Source organism: Quercus robur, chromosome 3 (genome assembly GCF_932294415.1).
Source record: "Quercus robur chromosome 3, dhQueRobu3.1, whole genome shotgun sequence".
NCBI classification, from domain to species: domain Eukaryota; kingdom Viridiplantae; phylum Streptophyta; class Magnoliopsida; order Fagales; family Fagaceae; genus Quercus; species Quercus robur.
In genome coordinates this window covers 57,450,727-57,471,046 of record NC_065536.1, presented here as the reverse complement: position 1 = coordinate 57,471,046, position 20,320 = coordinate 57,450,727, and the positions used below count along the sequence as shown (strand labels likewise).

The window sequence follows — 20,320 nt, the reverse complement described above, 5'->3', positions numbered from 1 at the left end:
TCGAGTTAATGATAAACGCAATACACTTTTCGGCAAAGTCCCATTAATTGATCATAACGATATCATGAAAATATTGCACGAAAAAAAAAAAAATATATATATATATATATATTTATATTGCACGAAAGAAGAACCAGTATATAGAGTGGCATGTAGTCTTCCTCCTTTCTAGCTCTAAATCAAATAGGAATTTCGGATTGAAAATTATGAATAATAACATGATTAAAGAATTGCATCGCATTCCTTTGGGGCTTTATGTCTTGAAAAAGAGTCCTTACTTGTACTCTATGTACTACCTGCTCACCTCAATACTTGTTGACATATAGATCACGTGACTGTATTCTTATAAATGAGAAAGAAGATTTTTAGCCCTAGCAACAAAGGAATGAGGGCATTTTCAGGGATTAGCCCGCTTCCTATTACTCAAGAAGGAAATTTTTCACACATTATTAAGGTAGCAATTAATGAAAAGTGATTAAAACACCATAAACAAGACTGCTTGAGTTAATGACAGACACAAAAAAACTTTTCAGCAAAGTCCCATTAATTAATCATAATGATATCGTGAAAAATATTGTACAATATATATCTCTAACACGAATAATGAACCCATATATATAAAAACAGAAACATAATCACCTTGATACTAAAAATAATCTTTGGCCACCTCGCAAATCTCATTTTGAGTGTATCATCTGTCCAAGACTCCTAGAACCCTAATCAATGGTGCTAAAAAAGGAAAAGAAAAAGAGAAGTCACATTTCTAGTATTGGACAGCTGCAAAAAAGTCATGACATTATTGTCTCTCTCTATCTGTTTCTCTGGACGGGCCCCTTGGTGGAGAGAGCCATTTGACATGAGATTCCCCTGTTCCTCCTCACATTGATTAAAATTTGGTGAAAGAAAGACGAAAGAAGGACGAAGCCGTTACGTTTCGTAGCGTTTTGTTGACGAACGGATAAAAAGTATTAAGCATACACGTACTTAGCACGCTTTCCCTTATGTCCTAGTCTCTGACATACCGGTCACGAGTAGAGAGAGAAACAGAAACAGACACTAGTACTCTCTTTTTTTGGCTCTTTATTAAACCCCAGATCCAGATATTTTTATCAACGTTGTTTTTTTTTTTTTTTTAGAGATTTTTAATTTATAATATCTACTTTTAATAATAACTTATTATTATCTATCAAAACTAGTGGTCACGTCAAGCGTTTTTGCGCATCTAGCATTTTTTGTGAGTCTTCTGTGTTGTTCATAAAACCTGAAAGTAATTTTTTTAGAAAAATAACTTTAAAATTGGGTCCAATAATACTATTTTTATATTTAAAAATTGACCCTAATTAGTTTTTAGATAAGAAAAAATTAAATTCCAAACTTCTTATTCAAACGCTAAAAACTTTATCTATTTAATTAATCCGAATCAGGTGAACGTTATTAGTTTCGTTTTTTAAACTGAAAGTTAAAGAAAAATTAAAAATTATTATTATTATTATTATTATTAATCAAAGTCCCTCCCTCCCAAAATACACGCTAACCACAAACCAAAAACCAGTGGAGGTGAGTTTCGTAATTTTATCACACTTGACGCGAGTCCCGAAGAATCCATGTCTCGGCTTCCCTCGACTTCTTTCAATTCATTTCCGCACTTCTCTCTCTCTCTCTTATATCTCGGCTCTCACTCACACTCACACTCGTCTCTTCACTTCGATCCCTTTGTTTCTTTTTCTCTCTCTGCCAAACAAAACCTAAAAATCTTCGCCGGAGCTAAAATGCTCCGAACCACAGCGAACTCGAGCTCACCATGATCTCGCTCTCTCACTCTAAGTTAACTGAACCATGGAGCTCAACGAGCCGACGCGAGTTATGCCTTTCGACATCGACCTCAACGAACCTCCTCTTCCTTCTCCTCGCGACTCTCACCTCTCTCCTCCTCCTCCTCCGCCTCCCTCTCCGCCTCCGCCGCCGCCGCCGAGCCGACCTCGCGCCGCCGTGCTTCTCGATATCAATGCGGCTCCGCCCATCGAACCCGACGCTGATCAATGCCTCCAATCCATGAACTCTCGGTATGCATATCTCTCTCTCTATTTGTTGTTTTTTTTTTTGCTCAATTAGTTCAATTTTGAAATATCTCTCTCATTTTAAAGTTTCGATTTGGTAGCTGAGATAAATTTAGTAACTTTTACTGCTAAACTTTCTAAATTTGTATCAACACTCTTCAAAAAATGCTAATTTATGAGAATTCAAGAACAAAGTTTTTTTTTTTTTTTTTTGAGAATAATTCAAGAACAAAGTAGAACGTGAAATTCTTTTTTTTTTTTTCCTGAGCTACTTTGTACTATAGTCTCTATTTTTAGCATAACCTGCTTCATTGCTAGGGTTTGTTAGAAAGATTTTTTTTTTTTTTTTTAGTTTTGAAGTAGCATTTACATGTTCAGCACCTAACGAATTTAGTAGATAATAGAGTTTAAAGCAGGCTAGTTACTTCAAGTTTTTACCTTTTCATGTATTATTTGCTCTGTATTGCAATGCATTAAAAACTATGAAGCATGGACACAAACCCGAGACACGGGAACACGTCAATTCTTGGAAATTAGGACACAACCCGGTGGGGATACCACAGTTAATTAGCTATAACAACTATCAGAATCTTTAAGAGCATATCTAAAATAAAAGGAATTCTTTTTCAATAAAAAAAAAAAATTATTTTTTCGCTAAATCCCCCATTTATGGAAGGCGCAAGCAATAAAAGGAATCTCATTTCAATAATATCATTCCAATCAGTAAAGGAATAGTTTGTCACGCAGCTAGGTACTGCTTTTTCAAGCAATCAATCAATCTGCTTATCACTTCCATCCAAGTCACTTTTGGGGGTGGACTACACAAGTCTTATGAAAAATAGCCGGGGATTGGGAACACGCAAGCAGAAGCATCCCTGGCATGATTGACATAGACACGTGTCAGAATTGGACATGCTGGGGGATTTTTTAGTGTCTGTGCTTCTCAGATTAAAAATGTTTTAGTCACATTCGGAACAAAACTTTACGTGTCTGACATAGACACATGTTGGAATTGGACATGCTGGGGGGTTTTAGTAGTGTCTGTGCTTCTTAGATTAAGAATATTTTAGTCACATTCTGAAGAAAACTGTATGTGTCTGACATAGACACATGTCGGAATTGGACATGCTTGGGGGTTTTTAAGTGTCTGTGCTTCTTAGATTAAAAATGTTTTAGTCACTCTGAAGAAAATTTTAGACCTATTAATAAAAGTTAATTAGAAGGACCTATTCTTCAACCTTTTTCTTATTAAGCCAATTCTGATACGGTAGTTGTCCTCTGGTGTAAATGACTTTCTAATGAACATGCTGATTTCCACATGGAGGGATGCTAGAAAATCTTAATGAATTGCCTTTGGTGTTCACTTTTGACTGCTGTTCTGATTGAACATTGTTGGTTTGAATGCTGCATTTAATTATCCTCGAGGCAATGGGTTTTTTTTTTTTTTTTTTCTTTTTTTGGCTTGTATTTTATTCATAGTGTATATATTTTTCAGTCTTGAATTTTTTTTTTCTTTTTTAAATGTGTGAGTCCTTTAACAATTGATGGGTTACATGTCTTGTGGTTTGTAGAATGCACGTAGTGCGTGATTCTTCTTTTATTGGAAACTCATTAAATGACCCAGTGACATGTTCAAATTTGTTATATGTGGGGAATGAATTTGATCTTCTGAAGACACCTGGCAGTGTGAGACATAATGTTAGATCAGATTTTAAAGATTCGGTGCAGCAGAGACTGAATTTTGATGGAAATTTTACTGAAACAGATCTAGGCTCTAAACTAAAAGGAGGGCTTTGGGCTAGCGATACTACACCCCATAAAATACCATTCCAGAATCCAAGTGAGGCATATATGCAAGAACTGAGAGAATTTATTGCTGAAAATCATGGCATACTCGAGGATGGTTGGCGAGTAGAATTAAGCTATTGTCAGAATAGAAAAAAAATCTTTCCCGTTTACTGTGCCCCAGATGGAAATAAGTTCCCTTCAATGTTTGATGTTGCCCGTCATCTTGGGTTGGTACTAGACTGCCTCTCTGTAGAACCTGAGGGCACAAGTGATAGATTTGCTTTTTTGCGCAAAAGATTGCATTTGTGCCGGAGAAAAGAGTCTATGTATTCAAAAGCGAAGAATTTGGAAAGATTCCAAGAAAATTTGAGAAGTTTTCATGGAGAGGTCTCATTGGGCATTGGGACTGAGGTTAATCAGGCCTGCAGGTTGAAGGATAATTCAGGAACCACAGAGACTACATCATCAGAGGATAATGAAGGCTGTGCTGTTGGGCAGGTTCAGGTACTTTTAGACCAACTTATCTTTTATCCCATGTTTGTATTATTGTAGTGTTAGAATTATGATGGTTATATTGGTAAGTTTATGGTTCATTTAGTATCCTGTCTGACCTCATATTTTATTATAATACCATTGTAGGAAGGACTCCCAATTCAGTTTGAAGACTTCTGTATTCTTTCTGTGGGGGAGGTTGATCCCCGACCCTCATATCATAATACTAGCCAGATCTGGCCAATAGGCTATAGATCCAGCTGGCATGATAGGATTACCGGGTCTCTTTTTGTGTGTGATATCTCAGATGGTGGAGATTCTGGTCCAGTTTTCAAGGTTCAAAGATTTTCATGTTCTGCGCGGCCTATTCCTATTGGATCAACAGTAATCTCCAAGCCAGGCTTTGGCTTACACAATGCTGAAGGTAAAGTGGAAAGTGATGATTCAACTACTTTTGTTATAATTGATGATGATGATATAAATATTCAGATGATATTGTTTGATCATAGCCCTCCACAACTAGATCATGATAGGTTAGCAGGTTCTGGGAATATTTCAAATGAAGTCTGCAATTTGCAGACAATGAATAGTTTGCAAACAGAGTCAAATTTCTTTCCTCAAAGTCCTAGGAAATATACAGCTGTGAACTCTGGGGTGATAGATAATATTGGTGAATTCTTAGTAGAAGGGAGATCATCAATTTCAGTATGGAAAATGGTATCTCAAACTTTAGCAGATGCTTGCCGCAATGTATACAAGAAGACTGGTTTATGTAAGTTTTGCTGCAAGGATGCTGTCCCTAGAATGTGGTCATCATGCTTGCACTCTGAGAGTACAAAAAGTGATGATTCATTGGCTAAGTTTTGCTATATTTCTGGCCCTATTAACATCCCATGTTGTATTCAAAGTGATGATGAGCTCATTACTACTTGTGAAGCACTGGTGAAGTGGTTAGACCAAGACCGATTTGGACTAGATATGGAATTTGTGCAAGAATTTATAGAACAGCTTCCTGGGGTACATGCCTGTTCAGAATATAAGTTCCTTAATGAAAGATGTGACGTATCAAAATTACAAACTGTTGGAAGTGGGTTTCTTCTTGTCAAAAGGAAGACTGGTATGCAAAGTGAGAAAGAAGCAGATGGTTTTCTCAAAGGCTGTAAAAGATCTAGGAAGCGGGCATTTGAAGAATCTGTCAAGAAAGATTGCTCTCCTCCTGGCAAGCCAGTTAGCTTAAAGCTTCCTGCTGATTCAATTGGTGATGTTCTTCAGGTATGGGTTAATGCTAGTTTTAAGTATCATGGAAACCTGTAAAAATTATAGGTTCATATACTTACCCTGTTCTATTCTACTTGTTCAGTCTTGGGAGTTACTTTGCCGTTTCTCTGAAGTTTTAGGGCTGGAGGAACCTTTATCATTCAAGGAACTTGAAGAGGAACTTATAAATGGCTATTCCTTTATTACTAGGAGAACTTTGACGAAGGTTCACTGCTCACTCCTAAAAGTGCTACTAGGTGAACTGCAGGTCAAGGTGGCAGCATTTGTAGATCCTAATTCTGATGTTGTAGGATCTAAGTTTAGACGGGGAAGGAAGAAAGATGCAGACTACGTGATTTCTGTCAAGAAATCCATGCTTGACATGCTCCCAGTTGATGAACTTACATGGCTAGAATTAGCTCGAAGGTACATTTTAACTGTTTCATTCATGCATGGTAACCTTGACTCTACAGAGATCATTGGCCGTGAGAGTTGCAAAGTGTTGCAGTGTTTGCGAGGTGATGGTGGACTAATCTCTGATTCTAATGTGGAAGTGGCTGGAAGAGAAGCAGATACACTGGTAAGATTTGCCGTTTGTTCTGTAATCTACTTGCAATAATGTTTTATTTGATTCTTTTTAAAAGACAAGCGTTTTTAAATAATTTGAAAAGGCACCAATGAGCTCTAGCTCAACCGGCACCTCCTCCCCTTATAAGTTCTAGGTGGAGGGTGTGTGTGTGTGTGTCATATACCAATCAAAATAATAATAATAAATTTTAAAAAAGCGATTCCATGAACTTTTAACGCCTATTTCCTCTAATATTTCTCTGCAATCTCATCACTATAATAGCTCATTTTGTAATTTGTGATTAAGATTGTGGATAAGTAGGGTCAAATCTAACTATAAAAATATTAGCCATTAAATGGGAATTGTGAATTTGAAATCGAATGAGGTTTGATTAGGTTGCACTTACATGCCTAAATGTGCTTGATGACTGTTGAAGTTAGTAATTTATTTTGGGTTTTTTCACTTTTTCTTATTCTTTTTTTTCCTTATGTTGAATTCATGAACTCTTTCTCCCATTTCTCCCATTCTTTCTTATTTTTTTAATATATATATATATATATATATGTTTGTACGTCTTCTTGCACTGGTACAATCTAGGTTTTATTTTGGTTTCTGGTTCATGATCCTAAAATTGTAGAAGATGCTCATTAGATAGTGGTGCCCTAATTTTTGTTATTCTCAGCTGCTTGCAGAGGCTACAAAGCAAATCTTTGGCTCAGCACACAGTGTCGATAATGGTTCAAGTGTTGAACACAAGAAGTCTGATACAATTGTTGGTTGCAAAACAGTTACAGTGAATAATGGTGAAACTCCTGAGTGGGCGCAAGCTCTGGAACCTGTTAGAAAGCTACCCACTAATGTTGGAGCTAGAATTAGAAACTGTGTTTATAGTGCTCTGGAGAAAGATCCCCCAGAATGGGCAAAGAAGGTACTGGAGCATTCAATAAGTAAGGAAGTTTACAAGGGAAATGCTTCAGGGCCTACCAAGGTACTTACTACTCGTTTCTTTCTATGAGAAATTTCAGAATATGGTATTTAAAAATCTTATTTCATAAATTAAGATGGAGAGTTAATGTTTCCATTATGTCTAGCAAGATGAATCAGTCAAAATTTTCAAATCTTGTTGTCAACGTGGCAAGTTTTGAATTCTTTAAGCTGCAGCTATAGGAATGATAAGTTGTTGCCTTACCAGTAGGGTCATAAATTTCACTTTAATTTGCTATGGGATAACTGGAGACTGTTAGGCACTGTCAATTTTTCCTCTAGTGTCATCTCTAAATATGCTCCCCACTTCATGCATTCGGTCACATTGAAGTTAGTATCTCTAATAATTCATTGAATTTTAAAGAAATCCCTGTTCTCGTTAACCTTTAGCTTATATCTTTGTTAAGCTAAAGACATATAGAGTAAAGATATGTTATTTTATATGAGGAGAAAACCCAAATCCAGAGGACGTGTATCAAGCTATCCTAAATTATAATTTAAAACTTAAAAGTATCTAAAAATTTAAACTAAAGACATTTATATGGAGCCTTATGCCAAACTCAAGGCTTGTTATTATTGGTTGGTTGCAGAAAGCTGTGCTCTCAATACTGGCAGAGGTGTGTGGTGAAGACCCGCAGCAGAAACCCAATAGAAAGAGGAAAGACAAGTGTGTTAACACTGTATCTGATGTGATTATGAAACAATGCCGAAATGTGCTTCACCTAGCCGCAGCTGCAGATAAAAAAATGGTTTTTGGTAGCGTGCTTGGAGGATCACTTAATATTTCTGATGATGATGATGATGATGAGGGGCTTCTTCAATCTCCTTCAATGTTGTCACGTCCTTTAGACTTCAGAATTATTGATATGAAATTGACTTCTGGGGCATATGGTGGATCACATGATGCTTTTCTTGAGGATGTTCGAGAGGTTTGCTCTATGTTACTTAATCTATTTGGCTCTATGATTTTCAATGTCTAATTTTAATTTTTAAAATTTTTTATTTTCTGCTGTTGCATAATTCATTCCCAGTATGCATATATATCGGCAAAAAGGCTATTTCCGTTATACTTATATATTGAAAGAGCTTGCTTTAGATCCTAGATAAAATTGATTGAACACATGAAGACATTCTATGAACTCGGATCAAGAAAGCATAAATCCCAACTGTTTGGTTCAAATGCATTTGACATAAAAAAAAAAATTTAATGGCCAAGAGAGTTGAGTAAGTTGTGATTAGTTCAGATGGGATTGTGGTGGGTTTTTGATGTATTTCAGTTCATGGACGGTTAGTATGTAGAGGATTTTTTATTTATCAGTGTATAGAGGAATATATGTTTGGAAATCATCTATTTAGTGTATATACAACAACACTGAAAGATGTATAAGATCAAAATTTTCAATAACGATAAATCCGTGATAGTTTTATCTAACTTGTTAACAGATAATATGGGCAAGCTATATTTTTTACAAGTGTGAGCAAGCAATTGGATATTGGTATAGGAAAATATCACATTGGGATTTTTAGTACTCATAAAAAAAATATTGGTCTAAGAATTTTTTGAGAATGTGAGCAAGAAAAGTTCATGTGACATAACCCTTAAATTTAATCGTGTAACTACCATATAAGTGCAGTCCCTGAACCTCTCTATGAAGATTGAAGACATCTGGTTTATATGAGAAAATTTAATGCTATGTTGTGTTTGGTTAATTTGAAAAGGGAGAGCTTGGAAAAGGGAGAGGAAAGAAAATGGGGTAGTTGGAGTTTTTCACCCAGGTCCATTTTTCCCCATCTAAATTGGGAGAAAAATGAGAGGGGAAATGACATTGAGAAGTTACAAAATTACCCCTCTACTTTTCCTTCCATTTATTAACTTTTATATAATAAAGGCATGATAGTAATTTATTCTCCAATCTTCCACTTTGCCATCTTCTATACCAATTTTGCCATCTTCGATACCAAGCACACATGGTGGAAATCACAAATATTTTCTACCCTCACAACCAAATAGGTGTAAATGTAATGCTTTTAACTTGATCCTGTTGCAGTGTCACCTTAAAAACTGTCTTGCTAAGACACTAGACACAACATGGATAAATATTCTTCTTACATTATATTAATTAAAGCAAGAAGATTAAATAAATATATATTTAAAAATTTAAATTAAATATTCACAATCAAATAAATTAAAGAAGATCATGATGATACTTGTCTATAATTTGCCTAGTAAATGATTAACAGGCATGGTGTGTAAAGATCATGTCTTTCTTCTACATAAAAAAAAGAAGGATAACTAGGTGTGTGTGCGTGTGTAAGTGCAATTATTGTGTCTGAAATGTGTTTCATATCTAAAGTTGCAAGTTTTTGTATCTGCTAAGGTGTGCCATATCTTGCAATTCGTTTACCCCAATAGTTTTTCTCAGTTACTTAAGGAATAGCAACTTTCTTGCCTACTCCACAAAGAATGGTGGGGGAGGAGAAGATAGCAAAATTCTTCATGATTCTGAATCGCAGTAAATGTGTTTGGAGCAAGCAATTTGTAATGTTGACATACTGTCTACTACATTCCACTTATAACTATGTCCTCCAGTTTATTTAACTTTTATTAGATGAAGATATAATAACTTCTGATGTGGGATCCAAAATGCTCAGAGCTTCACGTGAAAATTTAGTTTCTTGTTGACAATTAAATAGGAACTTCATTTTCTCAGATCAATTGTATACTTCCTGTGTGCTTGGGCTATGCCCTTCTTTTTATTTAATAAAATTTGTTACATATTAAATAAATAAAAAGGTTTTCACTGTGCAGCCTCTCTAACCATATGGCAACATACACACGCACAGAACACTACCACCACATGAAGCAAGTTTGTGAATTCATTTTTGCTTTTTATCAAAATGTATTGGGTTGGTTTATTTATTTATATATTATTATTATTTATTTTTTAAACTTTTGCTGCCCGCATCATCTAATGCTTCATCATTCAGAAGAAAATCTTAAGCTAAATCTTTTGGTACATGATACATGCAAATGTGAAGTTCATGATCTTATCTTCTTTGGGCAGGTTTGGCGTAACATTCGAACTGCTTGTGGAGATCAGGCAGATTTGATCCATTTGGCTGAAACATTATCCCAAAAATTTGAAGTACTTTATAAAAAAGAGGTTTGTTGGTACCGTTCTGCATCTTTCCCTTTTCTTTTCAGTTCGCTCACTATTAGTTTTCATGTCTAACTGATCCATATATAGTCATGTCTTAACAAAACTTCCACTATTGCTCCTTGTTATTTGGGAATTTCCAGTATTTCATTGGCAAAATTCTTTCATGTTATCATATATTGATTGATGCGGAGTATTTGGTGAGAACAAAATCCTAGAAGCTTTGAGGGTTGTGGACAGTTTATTCTCAAGTTTAAGTCTTTTTTCTTTCACACTCTCCTTGAATGGAGCTTAATTCTTTCATCTTCTTCTTGTTTTTTCCTCCTGGTTTTACTTGATCATTGTAACTTTGGTTCTTGATTTTTGCCCCTATAGTAAAAGAAGGAAATTCATGGTGCTCAGAGGTTGTATAAACAGTACCCATGAATAGTATCATGAGAAAGATGAGAAGAAAATAGAGATTGAAGGAGAAGAGATAGGAAAGGGGAAAGAAGAAAGATCACACTTACACTAGGGCACACATGCTTTTTGCAACCGAATACTTAACACTTACTGTTTAACTGTCTTGTTGCAGAACAGCAAACTTTGTAGTCCTTAAATCTTCACTTTTCCTTATAGTTCTAAGCCTCACAACCAAATCTCTCACTCGGATATCGGATGGTATTGAAATCCCCAAAAACACACCATGCCGTATTCCACCTGGAGTGCATCCTTGAAAGTTCTTCCCACAGAGCACCCCGTTGATAATCCTCATTAGGCCCATACACTCCTAAACAAGCCCATACAAAATCATCAACAACCCCCTTCAATAAAACATTAATAGAAAACATACCAACAACATAGTCAACTTTTTCAAAAACTCTCTTGTCCCAAACTAGTAACACCCCCCCTGCAGTGTTGACTGCATCTAGAACAACCCAATCTAGGGGTGGAGGGTGTGACAGGCTTTGTTGGGATCTAAATGGCAGTGGGAAGTTTGATACTCGGTTTTTTTATCACAAGATTCGAAATGCAGCTCCTTCCATTTTCCCTTGGAAAGGAATTTGGAAAGTTAAGGTTCCTAAACGGGTGGCTTTTTTTATGTGGACAGCAGCCCATGGTCAGATTCTAACTTTGGATAATTTTATGCTTCGTGGTCGCCCTTTGGCAAATCGTTGTTGTTTGTGTCGTTGTTGTTTGTGCTGTTGCAATGCGGAATCTGTGGATCACCTATTACTTTTTTGTCTGATAGCTCATTCTTTATTGATGAATATGCTTCGGTTGTTTGGGATCGTTTGGGTCATGCCAGGTTCAGTCGTGGACTTATTATTTTGTTGGTATCATTGGCTTGGGAAGCATAGCTCTGATATTTGGGTTTCGGTTCCAGGCTACTTAATGTGGACTATTTGGACTGAACGGAATCAGCGGTCTTTTGAAGATGAGGGGAAAACTGTGGTTCAGTTATTAGAGTTGTGCCAACGGACCCTCTTTGATTGGTCTCGATGTTGGGGTTTCTCGGATTGTTCTACCCTTTTGGATTTTCTTTCTTCTATTAGAATAGATTAGGGGCTGCCTTTGTCTTTTTGTTCCTTTTTTCCTTTGTTCACTACCATGAACTCTGTGTTTCTCTTGCTTTTCATTTATTAATAATATTCTCCTTACTTATCAAAAAAAAAAAAAAAAAAAGAATTAGAACTAATTTGAACAGCAAATCCAATCCTAATTGAATTGAACCAAAGCTCTCACATAAATACCCGTGAATTAAATAAGACTTACCTATTAATAAAATAAAACTCAAGGCCCACAACTATGACCCAAAACCAACAATTATAGAATCCTGAAAATTTCTGTCACCCTAGAAAAACCAAATAAAACATAAAATAATGTACTAAAAACCTAATTAACTACCAGATTCATTTTTTCTTGGTCTTTGCCTTAAGCTTAGACTTCCAAAAAGGATATATTTTCTCTATCGATGCTATAGTTGCGCCATCACCAAGTTGTATGTTATTCTTACTCCTGAATTGAATTCAAAACTTGCATTATGAGGAAGAAGTAATGGTTTTGAATCTTCAAAAGTTATTTCATGAGGAAGTCATGCAAAATTCTAATCTTTTAATATTAGGGATTGTCACCATTTTGTGTGACAACACATACATCATAGATAAGTGATTGAGCAATGCTACAACTACTACAAGTCCTGTGCAAACTGATATGGCATATGCATATTAGCGATTAAAAAACTAAATTGCCATGTCAGGTGTTTATTCTTTTTGGTTATAACTCCCCCCCCCCCCCCCCCCCCAAAAAAAAAAAAAAAAAAAAAAACCTTGAAAAGAAAAATCTTCAAAAATCCCCCAATTTGCACAATCTTATTCCAGAGTTCCTCCTCCAATCTCACCAGCATCAATACTGAATCATTGCTCTCCAGCACTTAGATCTAGAAAATTTGATTGTCCATAGAAACAACTAATACTAGATGTTACAACTCCATTCACATCAACAGCTAATCTAGCATGCAAAACAAAAAAGAAGGTAGCAACCTGAGAGTGCTCAATACTCCTTAACCCAAACGTGGAAGGTAAAGAGACATGTAAGCTATGTTTTAATTCAATATAGGCAACATCATAGAATGATTTATCAGTTATGGAGGGTTAATAAACGATAGATCTTACTTTGTGTCATTGATAAGTATGTGAAGCTTCCTGGCTTATTGTCAGATATGCACGGCAGAAATTGACAACCTCCCACAACATGTGCAAGCTTAAGACAGATTAGCGTAATTAAAAGGGAAAGTTCCTACTTGATGATGCAGGGATCAGAGCAAAGGTTGAAGGTCAGTGCCAGTAGTGAGAACAGAGGATATGAACAATCAAGTTCTCTAGATATAGGTACTGGAGAAAAGAGATTCAAGATTGGTGCCAAGAATGAGAATAGAGGTGGAAATCTGGATCAGATTGTGCAAATTGGGATTATCTAAGATTTGGCTGTTTATGGGGTTTTGAAAAAAAAAACTTTGGCTGTTTAAGCTTTTAAAACTAAAATGAATAAAATCTGTCATGGCAATTTAGTTTTTTTATAGCTGATGTGGCATGCTACATTAGTTTGTAAAGTACTTGTAGTAAAATTTGTAGTGGCTGTATATACAAGGCAGGAATCCCTAATCTTGTGCTTGTGGCTAAGTGAGGCCAAGATCTTCTTCTTCTTTTTTCCTTTTTTTTTACATAAAGATTTACCTACACAAAATCACCTAAGCTTTATGTCATTAAAGCATAATCTTGTTAGCCATTCCACTATTTCTGAGTAAAAATTCTCTGTAAAGCATTGATCAATATGCTGTCACTTTTAATGCAACACTTTCTTTTGATCTTCTGCTAGTCCTTATGCTGCAAGGAATACCCAGAGATTCTGTTGTCATGACAAACTTGGAACTGTTTTGAAGATTTAGGACGATTATACCCTTCATTCTTGTTTACATTGCCAATAACACATGCTGGGAGAATTGAAAAGATTGAATCTTAAAACAGGTTGGGTAGGGATGACTGTTGCAAAATTCCTATTTTCTTCCACCTCCCCTCTTAGAAGTTAAATGAAGCATAGGGAATTAATTTACATAAAAAATTAATTCTGGCAATAAATAATTTCAGATAGCAACAGATTTACATAGACTGGTCTCTACATGTAGCTTAGGCAAGAAAATTATTTCTCTTTTTCCCATTGTTCCTTCTTTATCTTCTTTTCAATAACACATCATAACTATGAGGGCCACATGAACAATGGTTAAAATTCCTTTCCATGTGATCCTGATGGGTGATAAATGACAAAACAACTTGATTCACTCAACTAACCATAGAGAATGTAATCCTCAGGGCTGCATTTTTTCTGGGCCTTCAGTATGTACTTGCCTTTTGGTGTCTTGAGTTTCTCTCTTTGCCTACACACGCATAAAAATAATTAATTGGCCTTGAATTTATGCTGGTGACAGTTTGCTTCTATAGGGTGTAGAGGATAGTGACCAGGAATTGCTGATACCTTTAACTTGTTGCTTGCTAATTGGTTGAAAGCATAGCTTTCCTTCTCATGCAGTCATAAATTCACTTCTTATATAATTTACCTTTACATATTTTCCAATCCAGTTGGAGCTTTAGCATGGTTAATATCCACTGCAGGTTCTCAATTTTGTCCCAAAACTTGTGGATAATGAAACTGGAGGATGCTCAAGTGCTGAAGCAAAAAACAAGATGGGAGATATTAATGAATGTGCAAGAGAGAATCCCAAGGCTCGTTCAGATGAGGGTGTCTGTAAATTGTGCGGTGTGAATAAGGATGATAAGAATGTGTTGTTGTGTGATACGTGTGATTCAGGGTATCATACATATTGCTTAAATCCTCCACTTGCCAAAATTCCTCATGGAAACTGGTATTGTCCTTCTTGTGTTACTGGTAATTGTATCACTCAAGGATCTTCACAAAGTACTGAGGTCATTAGCAGGTTCCGGAAAAAGAGATGTCAAAGAGAGTTCAATCACAGATTTCCAAAAGCTCTGGCCCATTTGGTAACCACAATGGCGATGAAGGAGTACTGGGAATACACCGTAGAGGAGGTTTGTCAATTGGTCCCTTTATATATTTTTACTGCCTCAACTTGATTTTTGATAGACCCAATTGCAGTTTTAAGTTACATATTGAATGTATGCCATCTAAGTAGTGGCTCTTTGATCATTGCTTTTTCTATTGAAAGCTTGGATTTTTTGAACTCTTCATCCAATACAGGTAACCAGTATAGTTACTGGGTCTCTGTGTGTATGTTGCATATACATTCTGCCATTTCTTTTTTAGAAAAAAGTAGAATGATAATACAGTATGTGGTCCTCAGTAATAATATAAATTTAAGAGCAAAGAGAGATTGATGGTTTAATATCTGATCTTCAGAAACTATATAGTGACTATTTCTCTATTTTCATTTTGTGGAATTGAGCTTCCAATGTCAGCACATGGTGGATGTTTCTGGTCTAATTAAATATGTTAGATTTAGTCTGAAGGTTTTTTTTACTACAAGCTGCATTATATTTGTAATTAGTTATGTGTGTTAGGTTTATCTAAGTTGTTATTGTTCATATCTATCATGTTTAACTGATTCTGCTCCTATCTTGGTTGCAGAGGATTTTTCTTCTAAAGTTCTTGTGTGACGAGGTGCTGAACTCTGCTAAAATTCGGGAACACCTAGAACAGTGTGCCTCTATGTCTGCTGATTTGCAGCAGAAACTGCATTCACTATCTTCAGAATGGAGAAACCTGAAGTTGAGAGAAGAAGTTGTAGCTGCCCAAGTGGGGAAAGTGAACCAAAGCACGCTCAATGGTGTTGGAAATTCTGTAACAGAAGAAGTTGCTATAGTGCGAACAAGTTATCGTAAATTGATGGGGCAACTACTTAGTAGAAGCAGTTGCATGTCGCCCTTCTCCACTAATATGAATACTTTGGAAGATGGATTAGGGTGGCCTGTGCCAAATGATTCCAGTAAACAACCATGTTGGTTATATTCAAAAAGCAGTTCAGAGAAACATTCTACCAGTAGTGGTAGTCAAATTGTCAAGATGCATGATGTTGAATTTCAAAAAAATCAACTATCTTTTGGTAAGAATGGTTTTATATCTGAGAATTCTTTATGTCGTATGATGCCTTCCAGTGAAAAAGATTCATACAGTAGGCAAAACATGCTACCCTTTTCCATTCCTCAACAACAGAAAGATAAGCCTAGCAGAGCAAATGTCACATGGAGTAATTTTGAAGGAAAGCAGGACTTGGAAAATGGCAGTGTTGATGGTTCAAGGGTGCCTTATTGTGAATTTCTAAGAGGTCATCTCTCATCAGATACCATTAGAACCCATGTAGCTGAACATGTACATGCAGTGCACATTAACAGTGGGAATTTGTTTCCCAGCTATCGTGGCATCATTCAACCTGCTGTGAATGAATCACAAGCCAAGAACCTCAAGGCAAGCTTCCTCAAGAATGAGATTACTGTTTTGCAGGATTCAATTGCCTGTCTAGAATCACAACTTCTGAAGGTATCATTGCGGAAGGATTTTCTGGGCAGGGACTCTGCTGGCCGGCTCTACTGGGGCTTTTCCTGGCCGGGTACGCCTCCATGGGTGGTTATTGATGGGACTATGTTAGTGCTGCAAAAGAAAATAGAAAAACAGGGAACTTCATTGCCTAGCAGTTCAACTTTGAGATGTCCTTTTGGAACTGGGAGTGTTTTGAGTTCTGAAGGACTTGACATATCTAATCCTTATATGTACGTGCACAATGATAACACAACTTTTCCATGGATTTCTTTTCAATCTGACACTGAAATTGAAGAACTAATTCAATGGTTGAGGGATACTCACCCACTAGAGAGAGACCTATTAGGTGCTATTTTACAGTGGCAAAATATAAGATACAAGGATTCCAATGAAGCAATAAATTGTGTTCAGGGTGTGGATCAACCAACTTCGTCAAAGCCCGATAACAGCGAAGAACTTGTAAATTCTAATGCTATTGGGGCTTCAATTGTACTGGAGAAGAAGTTTGGTGCTTGCTTGAAATCAGAATCTTCCATTCCTATGAAGCAGAGTTGGAAGGCAGAAGTAAAATTTTCAGAGAAAATGTGCCGATGTGACTGCCTAGAACTCATATGGCCTTCTAGATGCCATTGCTACTCATGCCACCAATCATTCTCTACTAGTGAGGAACTCAAGAGGCATGACAATGGAATGTGCCATCCAAGTGTGCCTACCTCTGGGAACAAGGTGAATGGTAGTGTCTTGAAGGGGAAGGGGATGATGATGACTGAAACCTCACTGGGGGAGTGCTCTAATGAAATAGGTCTTAGTAGAGTGTCGGGAAGTGTAATGCATGTGGTTGGGGTTGAGTTTAATAAAATCACGGAGGAGTTGGCTTGCCCATTTGACATTGAGGAGATAAGTACCAAGTTTATCACTAAAGACTCTAATAAGGAATTGGTACAGGAAATAGGACTTATTGGTTCAAATGGTGTTCCATCATTTGTACCAAGCACATCTCCTTTCCTGGATGACCCCACCTTAAAGTTAGAGCCTTCTTGGAAAAATGAGGGGAAGCAAGGTGGTAATTCCAAGAACATAGAAAATCAGCTGCAACATTCAGTGGAAGGGAAAATGAAAATCAATGGGAGACAAGGCAAATTTTCCATTAACTCGACTAGAAGATTTGCCAAGAATGGGAAATTTGAGGGATCTATGAAAGGAGTTAAATCTCCTTTCTTGAAAAATTCAGATCTGAGGGTTGTGAACTGCTCCATAATTTGTGAATCTTCATCAAGACCCATTATTGGCAGGGCAGTTCAGCTTCTTAGGCAGCTCAAAATGAACTTGCTCGATATGGATGCTGCCCTTCCCGAGGAAGCTCTGAAACCATCAATGGCTGGTTTGGATAAAAGACATGCCTGGCGTGTGTTTGTTAAATCTGCCAAGTCGATAATGGAGGTTAGTCAATTTCTCCTCTTCCATTATGGAAATATTATTCCCGTGCTAAAGCTTGAGGATGTATTTTAAAAAGGGGTTTAGCTTACTTCCAGTACTTTTTAAACTGAAATTTTCTTTTGTTTTAATGAGAAATTGTCACATCACCCACTAATTAAATAAAATGTGGAGATTAAAACTCATTACCACTTACTATTGTTATTTAAAACAAAATGAAATATCCAATTAAAAAAAGTAATGGAGATAAGCTAAACCGTTTAAAAAGACATGTATTTTAGAACCAATTCCATATTTTAAAAAGTTTATCAAAAAAATAATATTCTTAGGTGGCCAACTTCCATTATTCACCAACCACACTTTTTTCTCTTCCAATGAAGTCTTGGGGCACAACAAAATCTTACAACACTTTTGTTTTGTAGTGGGTCCCATATAATATTTTTTTTATTCTAGTTTATTTTATTTTGACTTATGTTGGGCTGACACCTCAGCTTGTTGTGAAAATGTCGTTGGCTTTTGTTATATCCGTAGAACTTTTTTTTTCCTATTGGGCCAGAGCCAAACACCCTCCTAGTGTCAAAGTTTCATAAGCTAGGCTGCTATGTAGCATGTTATCAAATCTCTCCAACAAATCATTTTTTTCCCCTGATGTAGACAGTTTAGAACCTTGTGATTGTATTATGTTTTACAACACCATGCATGATACAAAATTACGTATCAGTACCCACCATTGACATTACTGAACCTCATGTTTTCTTTGTCAGGAGAAATTTTTTAGATTTAGATGATACATTGACATTTTCATAGCTCTAGTTCTGCACCATATTTGTTTCCTTGGCATTGCTTTGATGGAAATGAGTAGTCAAATGAAAATCCTCTTGTCTTACTCTTTCAGATGGTTCAAGCAACTATTGTATTTGAGGAAATGATAAAAACTGAGTACCTGAGGAATGGAAGGCAGTATTGGTCATCCCTCTCTGCTGCAGCCAGGATTGCTACCATCTCCTCCCTTGCTCTTCACATATGCACCTTAGATGCTTCCCTTGTTTATGAGAAGCCTTTGCCAAGTTCCAGTCCTACTGTGATTGAAAATCTGGGCAGCGAATCAGATATAAAAATTTTGACTTGTTCAAATCCTTTAGATACTCCAATGACAAGTTGCAAGCCAGTCCAGAAGACTTTTGGTGTAGATTTAACAGATAATGCCAACCCAAGTAGCAAAAGAAGCAAGAAAAGGAAAGATTCAGGGGGATGAGTATGGAAAGGTAATTACAAACACCACCCCCCCCCCCCCCCCCCCCCCCAAAAAAAAAAAAAAAAGAGAGAGAGAAGATGGGCTTCTCTTCATTTGTGAAGAAACTAACTTACCAAGTTGTCTTGGTGGCATGTAAAGCAGAAGCATGCCTAACTGTTTAACGGTACAATAAATTTTTAACCTCAGTGTCATAGCTAGTAAATTAGGTATAGGATAGATAAGACAGGCAGGTGAAAGTGTTGCTTTTGCTGCTATCTGTGTAACTATAGAGCTACTTGACACACTAACTTGGATCAAAAAGCAGACGCCATTGGGTGTTGTTAGGGGAAGTTGATACATGCTGGTGTTATGAATTGAGCTAGTACAATTGCAGTTTGAGACAAGTTTCTTAGAGCTTGAGATACATGTTTGATTAGAAAAAGAAACAGAGAAATGGAAGAGAGAGGCATAGAAGAAAGATATTTGGAGTCGTCTGCTGAATAGCGAGACCCACATTCAATGTATGTAAGAAATTAATATATGTAAAAGTTATGTGAAGGTAATGAAACTGATTAGTTATCTTCTCGTATTTCATTCTTTTCTACACAAACACCTTTACTATCTTGCTTGGGTTTCATATTCCTTGATTTTTCTCTTGTTAAGTAGCTGTTCGCAATTGACAGGAATGGGGGTTTTGCACTCACTTGTGTGCACTGGTTTTTATCCTCAAAGAGCACGCTGGTTAAAACCAGATTATGTTAAGAACTACAGGTTTCCATGAGGCCTGGTTGGGGATAAATCACAGAGCAAATGAAATGCAACAGTGAAATTTGAGTACCTTCCTGTCGACTGGATTTTCAAATGAATTGGATTATTGGAATTCTACTGCTATGTTTTGCACGCTAGATGTTTTCCCGTTGTGGTGTGCTGATTCTCTGGAGAAAGCTGGTTCGGACCCTCATGGCTATTGCTGACGAGCTGACACAATCAAGCCACATCCAAGGTTGTAGTAAAACCCTTGGGAGTATGCTCCCATTGTAAGCACGCACAGTACCCAAAAACCTCATCTCATGCTAATGTTAAGTTACATATCAATAAGTGCTCTGCACATACTAGCAACGCTTTATAACGAGCATTGGCCTTTGAACCTTTTCTTTTCCCCCATTTTCAGACTTACAAGATCATATTCAAATTATGGACTTGGTTTGTACAGAAACATCCCACAAAGACAACTATAAATTACATCACTCACAGAATACTGCTTATATGATTCAAGCAACTATTTTTAACCAGCATCTCC

General features: G+C 36.6%; 1 protein-coding gene across 2 annotated transcripts; it reads left to right on the top strand.

The window, feature by feature from the left end:
• The first annotated feature begins 1,534 nt into the window (after nt 1-1,534).
• On the top strand, nt 1,535-20,285 carry LOC126718529 (methyl-CpG-binding domain-containing protein 9-like). Of its 2 annotated transcripts, XM_050420786.1 has the most exons (11): nt 1,535-2,063; nt 3,629-4,349; nt 4,485-5,609; nt 5,698-6,174; nt 6,845-7,150; nt 7,737-8,075; nt 10,212-10,310; nt 14,453-14,887; nt 15,444-17,792; nt 18,682-19,051; nt 19,704-20,285. In XM_050420786.1, exons 1-10 carry the CDS (start codon nt 1,837-1,839, stop codon nt 19,039-19,041), a joined length of 6,438 nt encoding a protein of 2,145 aa, XP_050276743.1. In that variant the 5' UTR covers nt 1,535-1,836; the 3' UTR covers nt 19,042-19,051; nt 19,704-20,285. The 2 variants fall into 2 exon arrangements, with proteins under 2 accessions (XP_050276743.1, XP_050276744.1); XM_050420787.1 differs by lacking the exon at nt 19,704-20,285 and having other exon boundaries at nt 1,897-2,063; nt 3,823-4,349; nt 18,682-19,614.
• The last annotated feature ends 35 nt before the right edge of the window (nt 20,286-20,320 follow it).